The sequence below is a fragment of the Schistocerca piceifrons genome, chromosome 1, assembly GCF_021461385.2.
Source record: "Schistocerca piceifrons isolate TAMUIC-IGC-003096 chromosome 1, iqSchPice1.1, whole genome shotgun sequence".
NCBI lineage: Eukaryota > Metazoa > Arthropoda > Insecta > Orthoptera > Acrididae > Schistocerca > Schistocerca piceifrons.
The window spans coordinates 845,930,322-845,952,206 of record NC_060138.1 but is presented as its reverse complement, the minus strand read 5'-3'; the positions used below and the strand labels follow the sequence as shown (position 1 = coordinate 845,952,206).

General features: G+C 42.4%; 1 protein-coding gene across 1 annotated transcript in view; it reads left to right on the top strand.

Annotated features, from left to right (window-relative positions):
- The window catches only part of LOC124715407 (tektin-1), a 212,688-nt gene that overhangs the window by 47,969 nt on the left and 142,834 nt on the right, over positions 1–21,885 (top strand). The window contains exon 3 of the mRNA XM_047243095.1: positions 18,608–18,794. Coding sequence (XP_047099051.1) covers positions 18,609–18,794 — 186 coding nt within the window. The 5' untranslated portion in view covers position 18,608. The remainder of the gene's footprint in view (positions 1–18,607; positions 18,795–21,885) is intronic.

Genomic DNA, 21,885 nt, shown 5'->3' with positions numbered 1-21,885 from the left:
TGCTGTTTCGTTTCCTGTAATGTTACTCAAATGTCTACATGTTTTTCAGTGCCTCAGTACACCAAACAAAAGTTTTTGCCCTCCCAACCATTCGTAAGTTTGTCACTTATAGCAACTGATTCTGGAACCATTCACCCATGATGTTTCCAGGTCCTGCAAGAAAGTCACCACATCTTCAGTTGACATACTAGAAAACAGAGTGATTAAACTGGCGGCCGCTGGATCTACTTGGGGCTCAGACAGTTGGACTGATGTTAGCTGCTCATCTTTAATTGCCATTTACCCAAATAACTCTGTTTTATCTGCTGATAACTTCACTACCTTCTCCAGTAACATCTGAAATGCCTCTCACCTGCAAACATCATGTTCCTGCATCTGCCATTGTGAAACCTTTTACTTGTTTTCACAAACAAGTACAACACAGTATCCGCCTACAACAGCTCATACCCTCAGATCTACAATTAACATACATTCTACACCTTTTTGTGAACCACCTAGATTCAGTACACTGCCCAGCATTATGGCCATAATGGTGGCACATAAAACATTCTACCAATACCAACTCTGCACATGGTGCACTAAGCCCTAGCAGGATCTGTTGATAACACCTTACTTGCTGCAAATGGTGCTTCAAATATTTCAAATGGCTCTGAGCACTATGGCTCTTAACATCTGAGGTCATCAGTCCCCTAGACTTAGAACTACTGAAACCTAACTAACCTAAGGACATCACACATATCCATGCCCAAGGCAGGATTTGAACCTGCGACCATAGCAGCAGCACGGTTCTGGACTGAAGCACCTAGAATTGCTTGGCCACAACGGCCAACCAAATGGTGCTTCCTACAAAACGGTGATACATCACTGAGTTTCAGCGGTTTGACTAATGAACTTACAAGTTCCAATGTCTAGATCCCATGTCTTCTGTACACACACAAGTAGAATAAACACTTCACTCACTCATCCCACTGTGTGATGACACTGCCAGAGTCCTGTTGTGACATCACACTGCACAGAGATTGTGACCGAATCCTTGTGATATTGTGTTAAGTTCAATTTGTGATTCTAAATGACAACAAATTGCATACAATTGCTTCAAGTTTATTATTGACAGTTATTATAAAACTGATCTTTTGTGACCATTTGGTTTTATAATTGTTTATTGCAGAGGTTAATATCAGTTAAATGCACCAAGTGTGGTCAAAACTGTTACACTGAATAACAAAGGTATTGTTCGGTGTCATTGGGCACTGCACATGAAATTGGACGCTGTAGCTATCATCTGCGCAGCAGTGGTGCATGACCTTGGCTGTAGCAAGATTATAATTTTAACCTTCACAGAAGCTGTCAGTGTACACAAACTGGTGTATTTGCATTTTATTTATTCAAGCAATTACCCATATTATTATCATCACCTTTCTTAATGGACTGAACCACGTGGGTACTAAATGAAATGAGAATGGAAATTCCATCCCTTTTACAAGAACACTGCCTTAAATCATACCTCTTCCTACTTTCATACTGTGCATACATCCATCTGTTGGACAGCTTAACCCTTTCAAGGGCCGTGGGAGATAAACTTCCCACTAAAAGTATTTCCTTACAGCATTTAAGGGAATATTTGTTTTTGTGGCGGCGTTCGTAGCGACAAACAATTCGCTGTAGAAACGGCTTACGAAGTCACCGCCACACTTTTAATAGCGGGCCGACTGGTCCGCTGGAACAGTGAACAGAAAGATGAAAACCCAAACACTCTGATTAAATAAAAGTCGGTACTTATCTTTATTAACGAAGATACAGAAACACAGGAGTGAACTCCGTGTCTACAGAAATCTGTCTAGTTCGAGTCGGAGCGGCTAGGTCAGCGTCGGCTGACGACAAACAACAACTCTGCTGCGATGAACACACAACTGACTAGCAAGTACACAATTCGGTGGCGAGTATACAACTGAGTGGCGAATACAGAACTGTCCTAGCGCTCGCGACTCCAGCGCTTAAGAAACCAGAAGACAGCGGTGGCGCGCGCAGACTTGCGGTGATTTCCTGTCTCGCTGGCGCTGCTTCTGCGAACGGCGTCCGGACTTTGATGCTGCCAACCTTTTGGCAGCGGGCTCGGGTGGCATTACTGGCTAGGATATAACACTCCTCCCCCCCAAATCGCCGCACCGTCGTTGAATAATGACGTGGTGAGCGTCGACGGTGGGGGAGGGGTCTGGCCGCAGGCGTAGCAGAAGAGACCGGGGCGGAGACTGCTGTCGGTGTCAGTCCCCGGTCCGCACCCCAGCATTGGCTGCGCGGGGCCTCGGGAAACACCGACTGAAAACCGAGGTCAGGGTGCACGCCTGTGACCACGGACGCAGCTTCTGGTACTGGACGCGATGGGGCGTCAGAACCCACGAAGGGAGGCAGCGTCTCCTGACGCTGTGTCGACGGCTGCTGAGTGGGCGCCGGACAAGGCGCTGCGGTGTCAGACTCCTTGGGGGAGCCCAAGGAAAGCGGCTGCAGGACAGGCTGCACAGCCACCGCTTGGGAAGGCGGCCTGGCTGAGGGGTCGACGTCCATCAGCGACTGAAGAGGGACCGCAGGCGCCGGAGCGACCACCTGGGGCGCTCCCGGATGAAGCTGCGCGGGAGGCATCAACGGGACGGGCTGTCGGCGTGGTAGCGGCGACGGCTGCTGCTGCTGCCCTGGGGGCGGCAGCGAAGTCGGAAGGCGCGGCTGGAACCCGCCGCGGACCAAATCTGTGGACAAAGAACGAGCGGCAGAATCCGGGCGGCCAGTGCGGCGCAACTGGTTCTGATGCCTCCTGTGCACCCCAGTAGCACCTTGAACAGTATAAAAACCGCGACCCTGGACACTTATCACGGCACCACGTTCCCAACGACGGCGACCGTGATAAACTCTGAAAAAAACGGCGTCATTGCGCTGAAAACGCGTGCGATGCTCAGAAGCGGCGGGTCGATCCGGGGGATGCAACAACCGTAGTAGGGTGCGATGACGACGGCCGTGGAGAAGCTCCGCAGGCGAAGGGCCGTCGCGTGGCGTGGTCCGGTACGACGACAGGAACGTGATGAGGGCCTGCTGACGAGAGTGCGTAGCACGAAGGCGGTCCATATGATCCTTGAATGTGCGTACAAAACGTTCCGCTGCACCATTCGATTGAGGGTGGAACGGCGGAGTAAGAACATGGCGAATGCCATTGGCAGAACAAAAACTTTCAAATTCAGCAGAGGTAAATTGTGGACCATTGTCAGACACTAAAACTTCTGGAAGACCCTCAATACAAAAAATTGACGTTAACACCTGTATAGTTTGTGCAGACGTTGTAGACTGCATGGGCACAACAAACGGAAAATTACTAAATGCATCTATCACGATGAGCCAACGAGAATTCCAATATCGACCAGCGAAATCAATATGTACTCGCTGCCAGGGACCGGCAGGGCGTGCCCACTCAAAATAGCGTTGAGGCGGAGCAGCTTGGTGTTCGGCACACGTCGAACAATCTGTAGACATCTGCGTAATCTGCTTATCAATGCCGATCCATGTACAATGACGGCGGGCAAGCTGCTTGGTGCGGACCACTCCCCAATGACCTTGATGCAACAAGTCGAGGACCTTGGATTGGAGCACTTGGGGAACCACTACACGAAGCTGGTCATTCTCGGTGCGTAACAGCAAAACTCCGTGCGAAACAGACAACAGATGACGTTGCGGATAATAGCGACGAACCACAGGATCTGATATGTCCTTTGCCTTGGACGGCCAACCATGTTGAACAAAACGTAATAGTAAACTCAGATGAGGATCCGTAGCTGTCTCACGTGCCACCTGACGATAATCAATCGGAAAATCCCGGAGGGATTGATGCTCATCGGCGTCAATCTGATGGCAAGAGTCATCAGAGGAATCGAAGACATCATCCGCAGCAATCGGCAATCTAGAAAGCGCGTCAGCGTTTGCATGCTGAGCAGTAGGGCGATACAGTATCTGATACTGGTATTGTGATAACAAAAGAGCCCAACGTTGTAGTCTCTGAGCTGTCCGCTGAGGAACTGGTTTAGACGGATGAAACAGTGACGTCAGGGGCTTGTGATCTGTTACTAAATAGAATGGTCTACCATAGAGGTAGTGATGGAATTTTGTGACACCGAACACAATAGCCAACGCTTCCTTGTCCAATTGGTTATAATTACACTGAGCTTTGTTTAGCAATTTAGATGCGAACGCAATAGGACGTTCGGTGTTACCGACTCGGTGAGACAACACAGCACCGAGGCCGAAAGAAGAGGCATCACAAGCTAACACCAGAGGCTTGTTAGGGTCGTAATGGACCAGACAACGATCATTCAATAAAGCCTCTTTAAGCTGCTGAAAGGCTGATTGGCAATCAGCTGACCACACAAACGGAACATTCTTACGGTGGAGACGATGCAACGGTGCAGCAATCTGTGATGCATTAGGTATAAACCTAATATAATAAGTCAATTTGCCAAGAACTGCTTGCAATTCATGCAGATTGCGAGGGGCGGGCAAATCACGAATAGCTGCTAAATGTGACTGGGAGGGATGAATGCCTTGAGCATTAATAACATGTCCCAGATACTCCATCTCCGTAAGGAAAAATGAACATTTATCGATGTTGCAACGTAGGCCTGCCTGAGACAACACTGTAAACAAACACTCCAAATTACGGAAATGTTCAGCAGGCGTCCGACCGGACACAACAATATCGTCTAAATAGTTGCAACACGATGGCACATTAGCCAGAAGTTGTGACAAAAAACGCTGAAAAACAGCTGGAGCTGACGCACAACCAAAAGGCAAATGCAGAAAACGGAACAACCCCAACAACGTGTTTATGACAAAATACTGTTGTGATTGCTCGTCGAGGGGAAATTGCAAATATGCTTCACGGAGATCAATTTTGGAAAAGAAACGAGCTTCCCCTAACTTATCCATCAGCTCGTCCGGTCGAGGCAAAGGAAAAGAATCAATGACAGTCTGAGGATTAACTGTCGACTTAAAATCAGCACACAAATGTAACTTGCCAGACGGTTTCTTTATAATAACTAAGGGAGAAGCCCACTGGCTCGCTGAAACGGGTTGAATAACACCGTTGTTTTGCCAACGACGAAGTTCATCTGCTACAGGTGCCCGGAGGGCGTGAGGCACAGGACGAGCACGAAGAAATCGAGGCTGAGCATTATCTTTTAACGTAATATGAGCGGCAAAGTTCGCAGCACAATCTAGTTCGTCTTTAAATATGTCACTGTATTGTTTACACAAATCGGTTATGCTGTCTTGAGGAACAACAACAGAATTAATTTGCAACACATTGTCTTGGATAGACAGGCCAAACAAGTCAAAACAGTCTAATCCGAAAAGGTTTACAATGTCTGTAGCGCGGAGCACTGTGAATGAAACTGTTTTTGTATTGCCACGGAATGTGGCTGGCACGCTACATACACCTAACACAGGAATTTGTTCTCCACTATAAGTAGCCAAAGAATGTTTTGCCGCTGAAAGTTTAGGGCGGCCGATAGCCGCATACGTAGCACTATTTATGAGAGTCACAGATGCACCAGTGTCTAATTGAAAATTGAAGGTCTTATCCTGGATGCATAGCTTCACAAATAGTTTATTACACTGTCTCGGGATCGGTGCAGTGGAGGCAGAAGACACAAAATCAGCGCGTTTAGCGCGTGTTCGCTGCGTACGACAACTCCCGCTTCACTTGCAGTCTGTACATTACTTTTTACAGCGTTTGAATTACGCTTGGGTCGCATAGCAGAGGGCTGGGTGGGTGGCTTATTGCGAACAAGTTTATTACCCACACGAACCGTGGAAGAGTCTTTAAACGCGACCTTCTGGGCGGGCTGGCTTTGAAGAACATGAATATCCATGGGCTGGGCAGCACTAGAATTGTTCTTGCGTTTACGCAAACAAACAGCCTGGATGTGTCCTTTCCTTTGACAAAAGTGACAAACCGAGTTTCTTAACGGGCAACGTTCACAAGGATGAGCAAGAACACACTTAGGGCAAGACTTAACTCTATCATTTTGCACACGCGGCTGACGAATGTGTTTAACATGACGCGGCCGGCTAGTGTTTACAGTCTGACTCTGCCGGTGGGGCCGCGGGCGTGACAGAACTTGCTTAGCACAGGCAATTTGAGAAATACATGGCTGATCTAACTCACACTCAGCATAGTCAAAAGTATCTTGGGCTTCAATGATGTTCATCACAGTCTCTAATGACGGGTCAGGCAACTTTAAGATAGCAGCACGAATACGAGAATCTGCAATGTTTTGAGTAGTAGCGTCTTGTAGCATGACATCACTGTAGGAAGCTCCACACACACAATTAAATCGGCACTGACGGGTGAGGCCCCGTAAATCTGTTAACCACTGTTTATTAGATTGATGTGGCAGTTTCTTTAATCTAAAGAACTTGAATCTGGCTGCTGCCACATGAACTCGCGACTCGAAATACTCAGCAAGCTTGTTAACAACAACGTCATAGTCTAAAGCTTCTGGCTTGGATTCCGGGAACAACTTACAAAGTAGTCGATAGACTTCCACACCTGCAGTGGAAATTAAATAAAGCTGCCGCTCAGGACCCGTGATTTTGTAGACTGTCATGTGCACCTGCAACTGCGCGAAATATTCTCGCCATTCTTCTCTTGATGCATCAAAAGCATGGAAAGGTGGTGCTGCCTGTGCTTGTTCCTGTTGTGTTGGAGGATTAGCCGCTTGTTTGGCGATTGCTTCCACCAGACTTTGTATTTGCTGACTCTGTAACAAGATCAACTGTTGTAATTCGGCAGACATAGTGAACACAAATTAAACCAGCCCCCAAAATTTTATCGCTATAATTAGTATAACCAGAAACAAGTTGAACCAGCCCTGCACACGAGTTCGGAAGCCCTCATCGCCAGTTTTGTGGCGGCATTCGTAGCGACAAACAATTCGCTGTAGAAACGGCTTACGAAGTCACCGCCACACTTTTAATAGCGGGCCGACCGGTCCGCTGGAACAGTGAACAGAAAGATGAAAACCCAAACACTCTGATTAAATAAAAGTCGGTACTTATCTTTATTAACGAAGATACAGAAACACAGGAGTGAACTCCGTGTCTACAGAAATCTGTCTAGTTCGAGTCGGAGCGGCTAGGTCAGCGTCGGCTGACGACAAACAACTCTGCTGCGATGAACACACAACTGACTAGCAAGTACACAATTCGGTGGCGAGTATACAACTGAGCAGCGAATACAGAACTGTCCTAGCGCTCACGACTCCAGCGCTTAAGAAACCAGAAGCCAGCGGTGGCGCACACAGACTTGCGGCGATTTCCTGTCTCGCTGGCGCTGCTTCTGCGGACGGTGTCCGGACTTTGATGCTGCCAACCTTTTGGCAGCGGGCTCGGGTGGCATTACTGGCTAGGATATAACATTTGTTACCACTTCTGTAAACTTCTGGCATCTAGTGGCTGTCTGCTGCACCAACTGTAGTTTCTCTTTGTTGTGAAATATAGCCTTCAGGATTGTGGGAAGTATATATCCTACCAAACAACGGTATTTTAGTGGTTCTTGGGAAGTATGGTTACCACCAAAGTAGTTCCTGAAAGCGGCTTGGGAAGTATACTAAAGTGCCAAAGAAACTGGTATAGGAATGTGTATTCAAATACAAGGATAGGTAATCAGGCAGAGTATGGTGCTGAGATCAGTAACGCCCATATAAGACAAAAAGTGACTGGCACAGTTGTTACAATGGCAGATTATCAAGATTTAAATGAGTTTGAATGTGGGGTTATAGTCAGCGCATGAGCAATGGGACACAGCATCTCCGAGGTAGTGACAAAGTGAGGATTTTCCCATATGACCATTTCACAAGTGTACTATGAATATCAGGAATCCGCTAAAACATCAAATCTCTAACATTGCTGTGGCTGGAAAAAGATCCTGCCAGACTGGGACCAATGATGACTGAAGAGAACCATTCAACAACTCTTCCACAAATTGCTGCAGATTTCAATGCTGGGCCATCAACAAGTGTCAATGTGTGAACCATTCAATGAAACATCATTAATATGGGCTTTCAGAGCCAAAGGCCCACTCGTGTACCCTTGATGACTTCACAACACGAAGCTTTATGCACTGCCTGGGTTCATCAACACCGACATTGGACTCTTAATGACTAGAAACATGTTGCCTTGTCTGACAAATCTCATTTAAAATTGTATTGAGATGATGGACGTGTACAGGTATGGAAACAACCTCATGAATCCATGGACCCTGCATGTCAGCAGGTGATTGTTCAAGCTGGTCGAGGCTCTGTAATGACACGGGGCGTGTGCAGTTGGGAGTGATGTGGAACCCCTGATACATCTGGATATGACTCTGACAGGTGACACATACATAAGCATCCTGTCTGATAACCTGCATCCATTCATGTCCATTGTGCGTTCCGATGGACTTCAGAAATTCTGGCAGGACTGTGCGACACGCCACACGTCAAAAAGTGCTACAGAGTGACTCCAGGAACACTCATCTGAGTTTAAACACTTCTGCTGGCCACCAAACTCCCCAGACATGAACATTATTGAGCATATATGGGATCCCTCGCAACGTGCTGTTCAGAAGAGATCTCCACCCTCTCGTACTCGTACAGATTTGTGGACAGCCCTGCAGGATTCATGGTGTCAATTCCCTCCAGCACTTCAGACATTAGTCGAGTCCATGCCACATCATGTTGCAGCACTTCTGCATGCTTACAGAGGCCCTACATGATATTAGGCAGGCTTACCAGTTTCTTTGTCTCTTCAGTGCATGCTTACCACGGAATTAGTGCAACATTTTTGGTCCTTGAGAAGCATACTTACCACCAACTTAGGGGTATCGCAAAGCTTTTGGGAAAACATCTTACCACCTCTGTCCATGCCTGACATCTTGTGGTAGTACACTGTACCAGATCTATGAAAACTGCTACAACAATCACTTTTTATTTGTTGTGGGATCAACTGTTGTCGGAACACATTGTTTCGCTTCTGCTATTGTGATCTGTATCAGCTCATACCTTTATCGTGTGATAAAGTTTCTGGGATTGTTTTCACTTTGTGGTAAGTAAATTTTAATATTGTTAATGAAGTAAAAAAGAACATAAAATAAAAACAGAAAACACTGGTCATTACTTTTTTTATGTGTTATGACAACACATAACAGTTCACAAAAGGAAAGTGGGAAATACATTAACCACAATTGTTTTAATACCTCACAAAGGTGTGTAGAGGTATAAGTACCACCATAGTTTTTGATCCTAAATCACAACAATAAAATTATCAAAAAATAAATACACTTAGTTGATCACAATTCTAATAGGATAGCAAAAAAATTATTGTTGCTGAGTTGCTACAAAAAATGCAACTACGAAAGGGTTAAGCTGCAGGTGTACAGAACAAGAAGATTGTGTCTTACCTTATTAAACACTCTGAAAGGAATGTAATGTCTGAGTTCTTACGCTTTCCAAGCTGTGAAGGAGCTAATTTGATTGTAATTAATTCTAAAATTTACTGGGAATTTAAAAGCAAAGTTGTTACTGTACTTTCCAGCCAGTGGTGCCAAATATAAATTCTGTACTCATGGAGGCTGCATATGTGGGCATGCACCACATAATGTTTGTTCCCCAATGGTGATGCTGTATTCTAAGGTGACAGGGCTACTGTTCATACTGCTTGCATCACCCAGGATGGTTCTGTGAGCATGAAGATGAATTGTTGCATCTCTCCTCATCACCACAGTCACGGTGCTTGAACTTATTGAACTTTAGTGGTCTGCTTTGGGGAGAAGGTTGCATTATCACTATCCAGCTCCATCATCATTATGCCAGCTTGTCACTATTTTGCAGGAAGGATGGTATAAAATTATCTAGAAAGCCATACAGGACATGTATTTATCCTCTCTGAGATGACTGGGAGCTGTTTTGAATGCCAACAAAATTTCTATGCCTTACTAGATGTGGTAATGTGTTGTGATTTTGGTGTTTCCGTATTTTTGTCCGAACCCTGTACATGTTGGCTCCTGTCATCTATTGCATTGCACTAGGGATATTGTCAGACACTATGCTCATAAACACAGGCTTCAAAATGGAACTCTTAACTGATGTTGACATGCTGCTGTTTTTTGAGTGTAGGATACATTCAGGACTTTGCCAGTGTGTCCATAGATACAACAAGGCAAATAGCCTGCAAATGGATGAATTGTACTATAGGACATCCATCGATTTAAGTTATGTCCTTTACTTTGATGTTAACTCTTTATATGGGTCCTCTAAGCAACAGTTTCTACCTATTGGAGGGTTTCAATGGTTGACATCTCTCTACTGTGACAAATTATTCTAATGTAGGATATGTTTTGGAGGTAGATTAAACATATCCTAATAGTTTGGATGATGTGATTTTTCACTATTTCCAGAGCATTAAGTTCTGTGGGATGGCTCCTATCACAAGCTGACGATAATGCTGGGAGAAAAAACAAAGTGCATAAACGCTAAAGGTATCTTAAGCAATGTCTCAAGTTAGGGTTGAAATGAAGTAGAGACATCTATATTATTGCATTCCACCAACAATCCTAGCTGAAGACATTTACTGATAAAAGTAACAAAAAAGTCATCTCTGATGTGTGCTTTTGGTAAGAGTTTATATGAATTAATGAATAGTTCACTTATTGGTCAGGCAACGGAAAAATTAGGGAACACGTACTAAATCAGTCAATCATTGGGATGGATGTTTTGATGGGAAAATGTGATTGTGAAGCCAAATTTTAAATGGGCTACCATCTTCAGTAACAAATTTCTGGCTCTGGGCGTGGTAAGGTTGCAGTACAGTTCTTGAAACCTGTTTACAATAGCATGTGTGTTTTGGATGTATCAAAACTCCACATTTCATTTTCATTTTGAGTTTGCTAAAATCCATTTTGAAATTGAGGAGTGGCTTTATGTGAAAACTGACAACTTCATTTACTGGTTGAAGTGTTGTGATCCGTATGAAGTGACAAAGTGCCACCCCAATGTGTTTGAAACATCTGCGTGTGCAACTGATAGCCCTTATTGAACTAAGCTGTCAAACAGCAAGGTTATTAGCTTGATGAAATATGAGACAAATGGGTCATGCAGTTTGTGGGTCTACACACACTGTACAAAAGGAGGTGCTACATAAAGGCAGGCTGAGGGTGTACAGCATGCAGCAACATGGGCTCTCATGGTAGGGGATTACTTGGTGTGCTTGTATGGCACTAGCACAGATGATATACTCAAGGGTTTGGTGTGATGGATGTAGTAGTTTTTTTCACTGGGGGGACTGCAGTGGCGTGGGTGTTGGGAAAGTGGATCGGGCTCATCAGTGGTTATATAGGATTTGCAGCAGAGATAGGAAGATAGTGGAACAGGAGGGGAAAATTGCTGCCCTTCAGGCTGAGCTAGATCAGGCTAGGGAAGATCTGGACAGGTTAAGGAGGGAGAAGGGCAAAGAGAGGTGGGAAGTGGCAACAGGTAGCAGAAGGAACAGGCCTAGAACTAAGTCTGACAGTTTTGTGGTGAATGTCAAAAATAAGTTTGACCTGTTGCTTCAGTTAGAAACTGATGAGCCTCAAGCAGAGGTAGGTGTAGACAGGACACAATAAACTTTCAATAGGAAATTGAAAAAGAATGTAGGAAAGTCATCGAAAAGGAAGAAAGTTTTGTTGTTAGGCAGTTCTCATGCCAGAGGTGTAGGCCAACTTCTGCAGGAGGAATTAGGACCAGAATACCAGGTCACAAATTTTTTCAAACCAAGTGCTAGTCTGGATCAGGTGACAGAGGATTTAGGTTCACTCTGTAAAGGATTTACCAGGGAAGACACCGTGGTTATTGTGGGGGGGCCAGGGAACAGCATCGACAGAGATCCTGGGTACAGTATAGAGTGTGACCTGGTAAAGATTGCGTCGGCATCGAGACACACCAATGTTGAATTTGTATCTGTCCTGAGACGCCATGACCGGCCTCATTTGAACTCTTCTGTTGGGAGAGTTAATTTGGAGTTGGAACAGCTGCTTGGGTCGGGTGCGAGGGCTCATATTGGTGTGGTTCCTGTTGATTATCTAAGTAGGTGGGACTATACCAGGCACGGCCTACATCTCAACAGGAAAGGGAAGGGGAAACTGGCTGGGGTAATAGCAGGAAATTTAAGGGGGGGAGGCACTGCCATGAATGGTAAAATACCAGTGGTTACAGGTGTTGGAGCAGCACCTTTTTTAGGATAGGTAAGACAGAAAGATGTCAAGTTCTACGAGAGGTCAGGATTGAAACAAATCTTCAGTTTAGGAAAGAAATTAAACAGCACAATTCTAGCACATTTGATCACCAATCACAGCTATCAATTATAAATTTTCACCAATCACCAGAAATTTTATCTCCACCAAGTTGTATCTCAGTCCTAGGTAATTGCATTGATGAATTAAAGTCACCCAACCCAGTTGACATAATCTGCCTCTCTGAACACCATGTGACCACTGGTATAGGAACTAGGCCTAAGCACAATGAGAAACTCAGACAGCAGAGTACTGCAAATGTTAGAATAAGGAAAGGTTCTCATAAAAGTATAATTAAAAATAATGTAAGTATATTTCATCAAAATATTGGGAGTTTAAAGAATAAAGTAGATGAGCTTCTGGTTTGTTTAGAAGATTTAGAAGCTGAGAATGAAATAGATATACTATGCCTGTCTGAGCATCACATTGTTACTGATATGGATAAGGTAAATGTAAGTGGATATAAGCTCTCTGCACATGTAATGAGAGAAAATATGGAGAAAGGAGGAGTTGCCATATATGTCAAAAGTTATCATTGTGCAAAAAGTATAGAAACAAAAAAGTTTTGTGTAGAGAAACATATAGAAGCATGTGCCTGTGAGCTTAAATTAAATAAAGGCACATTTATAATTGTAACTGTATATAGGTCCCCATCAGGAAATTTTCATCTATTTCTGAAAAATTTGGACTCCTTGTTGTGCTATCTGTCAGACAGGGGGAAGCAAATTATTATTTGTGGGGACTTCAATGTAGATTCTCTGAAAGAGGGTAATAGGAAAAATGACCTTGAAGCATTACTCGGTTCTTTCAATTTGACACCCATTATTGATTTCCCTACTCGGGTGGTAAAGGATAGCAGCTCACTGATAGATAACTTCTTTATAGACCAAGATAAGTTTAACCAGATAAATGCTCAGCCTGTTGAGAATGGTCTTTCTGATCATGGTGCACAGCTAGTTACAATATATGACATAGCTCCATTCAGCAATACTAAACAGTCCTCCAAAGTAGTACGTTCAGTCAACGATTTAACAATTGCAAATTTCAGGGAAAGCCTACAGCAGATAGACTGGGATGAGGTGTACCGTGAACCTGATGCCAATTTAAAATATAATTTATTTCATGACATTTTTGTAAATGCATTTGAAAACTGCTTCCCCAAGAAAATAGTTAAATATACTCGTAAGAAACCTTGTAACAAACCATGGCTTACTAAGGGTATAAAAATATCTTGTAACTGGAAAAGGGAAATGTATCTGACAGCAAGAAAGAGTAGTGACCCAGAAACTATCAAAAATTATAAAAACTACTGTGTTATATTAAGAAAAGTTATTAAAAAATCCAGGAGTATGTGTATCATGTCTGAAATCAGCAACTCTGATAATAAAATTAAAACAATTTGGAATATTATTAAAAGAGAAACAGGTCAACCAAGAGCAGAGGAAGACAGTATTACCATCAAATTGAATGAAAACTTTATGAACAAAAAGTCAGAAGTTGAAAATATTTTTAATAATCATTTTCTAAATGTTGTGGATATAGTAGGATCCAGGTGTTCACTAGAAGATGCTAGGCTGTTAATGGAAGAGGCCATACCTATGCAATTTGATACAATTGAAATCTCACCCACTTCTCCCTCTGAAATTAGGAAAATAATAAACTTGCTTAAAAGCAAAAACTCACATGGAATTGATGGCATTTCCAGCAAAGTATTAAAAGCTTGTTCTCAACAGATAAGTAAGATTCTTAGCCACCTGTGTAATAGCTCTCTGGAACAGGGCATTTTCCTTGATAGACTGAAATATGCTATTGTTATACCTTTGCATAAAAAGGGGGATGGATTTGATGTCAACAATTACCGTCCAATCTCCCTTCTAACAGCTTTATCCAAAATTTTTGAGAAAGTAATGTATTCAAGAGTAGCTTCACATATCCGTAAAAATGCAGTACTAACAAAATGTCAGTTTGGTTTCCAGAAAGGTTTTTCAACAGAAAATGCCATATATGCTTTCACCAGTCAAATTTTGAATGATCTGAATAACCGAACACCACCCATTGCGATTTTTTGTGATCTCTCAAAGGCTTTTGATTGTGTAAATCATGAAATTCTGCTAGACAAGCTCAAGTATTGTGGCATGAGTGGGACAGTGCACAAATGGTTTAATTCGTACCTAACTGGAAGAGTGCAGAAAGTTGAAATAAGTAGTTCTCGTAGCATGCAAAGATCAGCACGTTCCTCAAACTGGGGAACTATCAAGCATGGGGTTCCACAAGGGTCAGTCTTGGGTCCTTTGTTGTTCTTATTATATATTAATGACTTGACATTCTATATTCATGAAGAGGCAAAGTTAGTTCTCTTTGCTGATGATACAAGTATAGTAATCACACATGACAAACAAGAATTAACTGATGAAATTGCCAATACTGTCTTTCAGAAAATTACTAAGTGGTTCCCTGTAAACGGATTCTCACTGAATTTTGATAAGACACAGTACATACAGTTCCGTACAGGGAATGGTATGACGCCATTAATAAATATAGACCTTAATCAGAAGCATATAGCTAAGGTAGAATATTCCAAATTTTTAGGTGTGTCCATTGATGAGAGATTAAATTAGAAGAAACACATTGATGATCTGCTGAAACGTTTGAGTTCAGCTACTTATGCAATAAGGGTCATTGCAAATTTTGGTGATAAACATCTTAGTAAATTAGCTTACTACGCCTATTTTCACTCATTGCTTTCATATGGCATCATATTTTGGGGTAATTCATCACTGAGGAATAAAGTATTTATTGCACAAAAGCGTGTAATCAGAATAATAGCTGGAGTCCACCCAAGATCATCCTGCAGACATTTATTTAAGGATCTAGGGATATTCACAGTAGCTTCTCAGTATATATACTCTCTTATGAAATTTGTTATTAACAAGCAAACCCAATTCAAAAGTAATAGCAGTGTGCATAACTACAATACTAGGAGAAAGGATGATATTCACTATTCAAGATTAAATCTAACTTTGGCACAGAAAGGGGTGAATTATACTGGCACTAAAGTCTTTGGTCACTTACCAAATAGTATCAAAAGTCTGACAGATAACCAACAAGTATTTAAGAAGAAATTAAAAGAATTTCTGAATGACAACTCCTTCTACTCCATAGAGGAATTTTTAGATATAAATTAAGAAAAAAAATATTTAAAAAATAAAAAAAAATAAAAATAAAAAAGAAAAACAAAAAACACAAAAAAATAAAGTTGTTATATTAACTTAAGTATGTTGTTAAATTAACCTAATTATGTCATGTATTAGAAAATTCGACTCATTCCACATCATTACGAAATATCGTATTCATGATCCATGGAACTAGTATTAATCTAATCTAATCTAATCTAATCTAGGACTTGTGATCCATACTGGTGTAGCTGAAGACTGGACTGTCACATCATTATGATAAATGTATCATTTGTGATGGTGGATCTGAAATCCCCTTTTACTTGCACTATTCACTTGAGTGATAGAGAGTGGGTGTATGCGTTCTAAAAGGTGGAAGGTGTTAATATGTGGAACAGTACCCATTTATTACAGTGTATGTGTAGCTATATATACTGCACACTCTGGGTACATGAATTATGCACTGTGTATGTGGGTTTTGAAATGCATACCCTGTATGTACCTTAGACTATTTTTTACACACTATGCTTGTGAATGAACTGTTAGCTTAGTTTTTCCTGCTGCTGGCCACACAAATGAAGCTCACTTACTTTTTTCATGTAAAGTGTAGAAATGTACAACACAACATCTGAACTGTATAACATGCTATGACACTGCAATTGATAAACATGCAAAAACAACAGCTGAACCATGGAGTGTAAAGATGTGCTGTGCCATCACAACCATAACATGTTTTGTGACATGCTAAACAAGAGATGAAGTGTAAAATAAGCTACAACATTGCAACTGTTCTATTGTATTAGATCTCACAGGAAAAACATAAAACATGTTACATGTATTTGAAACACAATTCTTTGTGCAATGATTACTATGAAAACATATTAGAGGAATGTTATTATATGATCATAATTTTTTTGTACCTTGTTAGTTGTGAAAAATATATTACAAATGTAAATATTATTACTTCTCAACTAGGTAAAAATTAGGATTTGTAAAATTACTGTTATTTGCACCTTGGTAAGTGCAAAAATAAAGTCACTTTGTTAAACCCTAGTCACTCCTTTTCTTACTTTCTACAACAACTCTGCAATATTTATTCAGCATACTCAAGTGAGGATGCAAACTAGAAAACTGATGTCACCAACATTATGCATATTGAGATTTTCAGGTGTACTGTCATTAGCATTCAAATCAATTGTGATCTGTTCATTTAAGCCTACCTCAGAAATCTAGTAATTTAGAAACATTGAATCAATCAAGAAAAGAGGGTAGTGGGTATGATAGTCTTACACAGATAGGCAGATTAACATGAAATTAATCTGGTGTGATATGCAGTTTTCAGAATATCACCACCGAGCAGTCTGATGGGATGGTGAAACCAGTGTGGCATAGTTGCAGTATTATATGAGTGCTGGAAACACAGATAATTCTTATCTTAGATGTCCTGAATTACAGTAACTCTCAGCAGTAGCTGCTGCATCAGGGAATTTCTTCACAGCTTTCCTGGTATTACTGTCCACCAGCACAATACTCATTCATATGGGACAAGGAATGTAGAAAATATCTCTGAAGGTTAGGCACCACATTTTTCTTTGTATGACTGTTCTTCCTTTGACATGTGCCTGTAATTTCATATTTCTACAAGTCACTCAGCCAGAAATCAACTTAACTGAACTTTGGCTCTGATAGGAGTAACCCAGAAAACTACTGTTCAGGCAAATGTCCACAACACATTTAATTGAAAGTCTTGTAAGACTATTATTACTGTCCATCACAGCTTCACCTTGTAGCACTCTACTATACATGGAATGTAAATCCATACACAAACAAGCATACTCTTTATTCATACTAAATTGAGACAATGGAGGTACATCTACACTATCAGAAGCCACTTACCACACAGTCAGTCAGACATTGCTCGGACTTGGTATCAGTTAACCACCAACAGTACCAAAAAGAAGCATAGAGGGCAGAGGTGATGAGAGGTATGGAGGCAGAGTATTATGTGGGTATGACAGTTGTGTTGTTGTCAGCAGTAGAGTTGGCTCTAGGAGGTGTTGTACAGGTGGTACTCACGAAGACACACTGACACTTGTTGGGGTGGCCGAAACATGCCTATATGGCAGTTTTGGAGGTTGTAGGGGTGGTGGAGAGATCACTGGAGTTGGATGGCACAGGTGATGGTGCGTGATCTGCAGTGGGCAGGCAAGGAGCTTTGATGGCGAGGATACCACCAGCAGAGAAGTGGGGGGTGAGAGCGGTAGTATTGACATCGTGTGTGTCCTAACTGTTTTCGTGAAGTGATGGATGATAGAGCCTTCCACAGTCCGGTAGAGTAGCTGCTTCCCCATGACCAGGAGTTTGTTGTCAGTCAGCTTGATGTCATCATCGAACATATGATGCAGGAAATGTAACATTGATACCATATCAAAAATCATTCACATTGTATTTCAGCAGATAAGTATGGCTGAACAGAGAAAGGGCAAGAAGATGGATAGTGATGGAGGGGGCAGGTTGATAAAGCAGGCAATGCTATTCAATACAACATACCAGTTGTACAGGCCAGCTGACACAGCAGGGGCTCAATAATATTCTTGCCCCAGATGTGTAGTGTGTCCTGCAAAATAATCAGTAAGGCAGGTCAGTACTACTCCAACACAACTCATCTTTCAAATAGGACAGGCTACATGAGATTGGGGCTGGAAAGTAGTATAGGAAGTTTATTATGGAAGCTAAGTGGATGGCAGAATTTATGGTAGTGTTGACATTACTTTTTAAAAAGTCATGTGCTACTTGTATTAAATATTGATAGATATAGTCCTGTGTAACATTCTGTTGAAGGTATAACTTTTGGTTTGGGCACATAATTCTGGACATGAAGTTTTTTTCTCTTTTGGGGAGGAGAAAAAGGGGGGGGGGTGGAGCACAGGAAGGTATGAGATATTATACACTCAGTTTTGATTAACTACAGCCTATTCATCCCTGATTTTCCTTGCTTAGCCTTCCTTTTGTTTGCTCTGTGAACAAATGTTATATATATAATTATGTAATCTTCCTTTACTTCAATTCTTATATAAATTTTGTTTGACAGAATGTCGAAGCATCATACCTTGGCCACACTGCCCTGTCGACAACTACATTTTACACTGAGTGAATGGATTCAAAACAACAAGTTACTGAACAAATCAGCGGATTATCACCATGATTTAGCTGAAAGAATACTGTCTGAAGGATCAAGGGCTAGAGAGGTGACAGCACACACAACCAAAGCCAACAAGGTAATCAGAAATATTTATTTGTATTTAACGATATGTGTGGCTTTTTTAACCAAATGTAACATGCAAAATTAAAATTTCAGTACAGTTTTAAAGAGAAGGAAAACATTTGCAGAGAAAGTTTTTGAATTTCCATCAGTCATACCAAAGTTTGCATAAATGAAGTTACGACATAATTGTTAAATCTATCAGGAGCTCTACAAGCTTTGGTTCACTTTCTCAAGTGACATTTTTGTTTTCATTTATGATTGCTTGGAGCCCGTTTGATACCATTTTCTTTTATTTGTTTATTTACAGATTCACTGTCTATGCTTTTGCTCTCAGAATCACTAAAGTGTTCACTTCGTGAATCAGAGTCTTTAGATCATATATAATAACAAAGATGAGGTGACTTACCGAACAAAAGCGCTGGCAGGTCGATAGACACACAAACAAACACAAACATACACACAAAATTCAAGCTTTCGCAACAAACTGTTGCCTCATCAGGAAAGAGGGAAGGAGAGGGGAAGACGAAAGGAAGTGGGTTTTAAGGGAGAGGGTAAGGAGTCATTCCAATCCCGGGAGCGGAAAGTCTTTAGATCAATACACCTGATATCCTCTTCCACAATATCAAAATGTCTAGCAATTTTGACTTTGTTATTAATCAATACACTGTATTCAGCTTTGCTGTAGTCTAGTAAAATTGCAAAGTATGCTTTATGATCCCATTTTGACTTTGTCAGTTCTTCTGGCGCACTCCTGCCACCGTTGGATAAGCAGCTGCCAGCAGCAAGTCATATACTCTTAGCTGACTTATTTGTTACATAGTTTAATTCTTAATTTATTTGCATGTTTTTGGGTACTTGCGTTGTTTAATTCATAAATTTTGGGCATATTATAGTATTTGAGAGTTGTAGCATCTTGCTTTAGTACACGAATAGTGTAAATTCACGTAGTCATCTGTCTTCTGTTTTTGTTTTGAATTGCCAGTGTCGGTTGGTCACAGCCAGTATGCTCCCTGCTGCCGTTGGACGAGCAGCTGCCAGCAGCAAGTCGTATACTCTTAGCTGACTTATTTGTTACATAGTTTAATTCTTAATTTCTTTGCATGTTTTTGGGTAATTGCTTTGTTTAATTCATAAATTTCGGGCGTATTATAGTATTTGAGAGTTGTAGCATCGCGTTTTATTACCTGAATAGTGTAAAATTGCATAGTCTCCTTCCGCTGCCGAGTAGTGTGTCAGCAGTGTGCAAGTAGCAGCATTACTCCATTTACTAGCAATCTTGTATTTTAATAACCGTTTAAATTTTGTGTCGAACAGTTTGTGCTCTCTGTAGATTAGTTCAGGTATTCTTTGCACAACAGTTTTTAGAATGGATAGGGACTGCAACTGCTGTGTTCGGATGTGGGCTGAGTTGGCACCCCTTCGCTCCCAGCTTCAGGCAGTGTTGGCTTCGGTCACACAGCTTGAGGCTGTTGCCAATGGGCATCACTATGGGGGTCCGGATGGGGGTTTGTTGGGGATGGCCAGCTCGTTCCACGCATCCCATGATCGGACTACAGCTGTGGCTGCCCAGGATAATGCCCACATTGAGGCTGACCCCTCACCCGTGGTAGAGTGGGAGGTCATCTCGAGGTGTGGCAGAGGGCGAAAGACATTCCGGAGGGCTGAACGGAAGGACTCTCCAGTTTGTCTGACAAACCGGTTTCAGGATCTGTCTCTGGCTGATACTGAACTTCGGCTGGACATGGCTGCTTGTCCTGTTCCAGAGGTTGCCCCTCAGTCTGCAAGATCCGGGCGGTCGCAGAGGGTGGGCTTACTGGTAGTTGGGAGCTCCAAAATCAGGCGCGTAATGGGGCCCCTTAGGGATATGGCAGCAAGAGAGGGGAATAAAACCAATGTGCACTCCGTGTGCATACCAGGGGGAGCCATTCCAGATGTGGAAAGGATCCTTCTGGATGCCATGAAGGGTACAGGATGCACCCATCTGCAGGTGGTCACTCATGTCAGCACCAATGATGTGTGTCGCTATGGATCGGAGGAAATCCTCTCTGGCTTCCAGCGGCTATCTGATTTGGTGAAGACTGCCTGTCTCGCTAGTGGGATGAAAGCAGAGCTCACGATCTGCAGCATCATTGACAGGACTGACTGCGGACCTTTGGTACAGAGTCAAGTGGAAGGTCTGAATCAGAGGCTGAGACGGTTCTGCGACCGTGTGGGCTTCAGATTCCTTGACTTGCACCATAGGGTGGTGGGGTATCGGGTTCCACTGGATAGGTCAGGAGTCCACTACACGCAGCAGGCGGCTACACGGGTAGCAGGGGTTGTGTGGCATGGACTGGGCGGTTTTTTAGGTTAGATGGCCTCGGGCAAGTACAGAAAGGGCAACAGCCTCAAAGGTTGTGAGGCGAAGTCAGGACATGCAGGGACCAAGCAGTAATCGATATTGTAATTGTAAACTGTCGAAGCTGCATTGGTAAAGTACCGGAACTTCAAGCACTGATAGAAAGCACCGAAGCTGAAATCGTTATAGATACGAAAAGCTGGCTGAAGCCAGAGACAAATTCTGCCGAAATTTTTACAAAGGCACAGACGGTGTTTAGAAAGGATAGATTGCATGCAACCGGTGGTGGCGTGTTTGTCGCTGTTAGTAGTAGTTTATCCTGTAGTGAAGTAGAAGTGGATAGTTCCTGTGAATTATTATGGGTGGAGGTTACACTCAACAACCAAGCTAGGTTAATAATTGGCTCCTTTTACCGACCTCCCGACTCAGCAGCATTAATGGCAGAACAACTGAGAGAAAATCTGGAATACATTTCACATAAATTTTCTCAGCATGTTATAGTCTTAGGTGGAGATTTCAATTTACCAGATACAGACTGGGACACTCAGATGTTTAGGAAGGGTGGTAGGGACAGAGCATCAAGTGACATTACACTGAGTGCACTATCTGAAAATTACCTCGAGCAATTAAACAGAGAACCGACTTGTGGAGATAACATCTTGGACCTACTGATAACAAACAGACCCAAACATTTGACTCTGTAAGCGCAGAACAGGGAATCAGTGATCATAAGGCCATTGCAGCATTCCTAAATATGCAAGTAAAT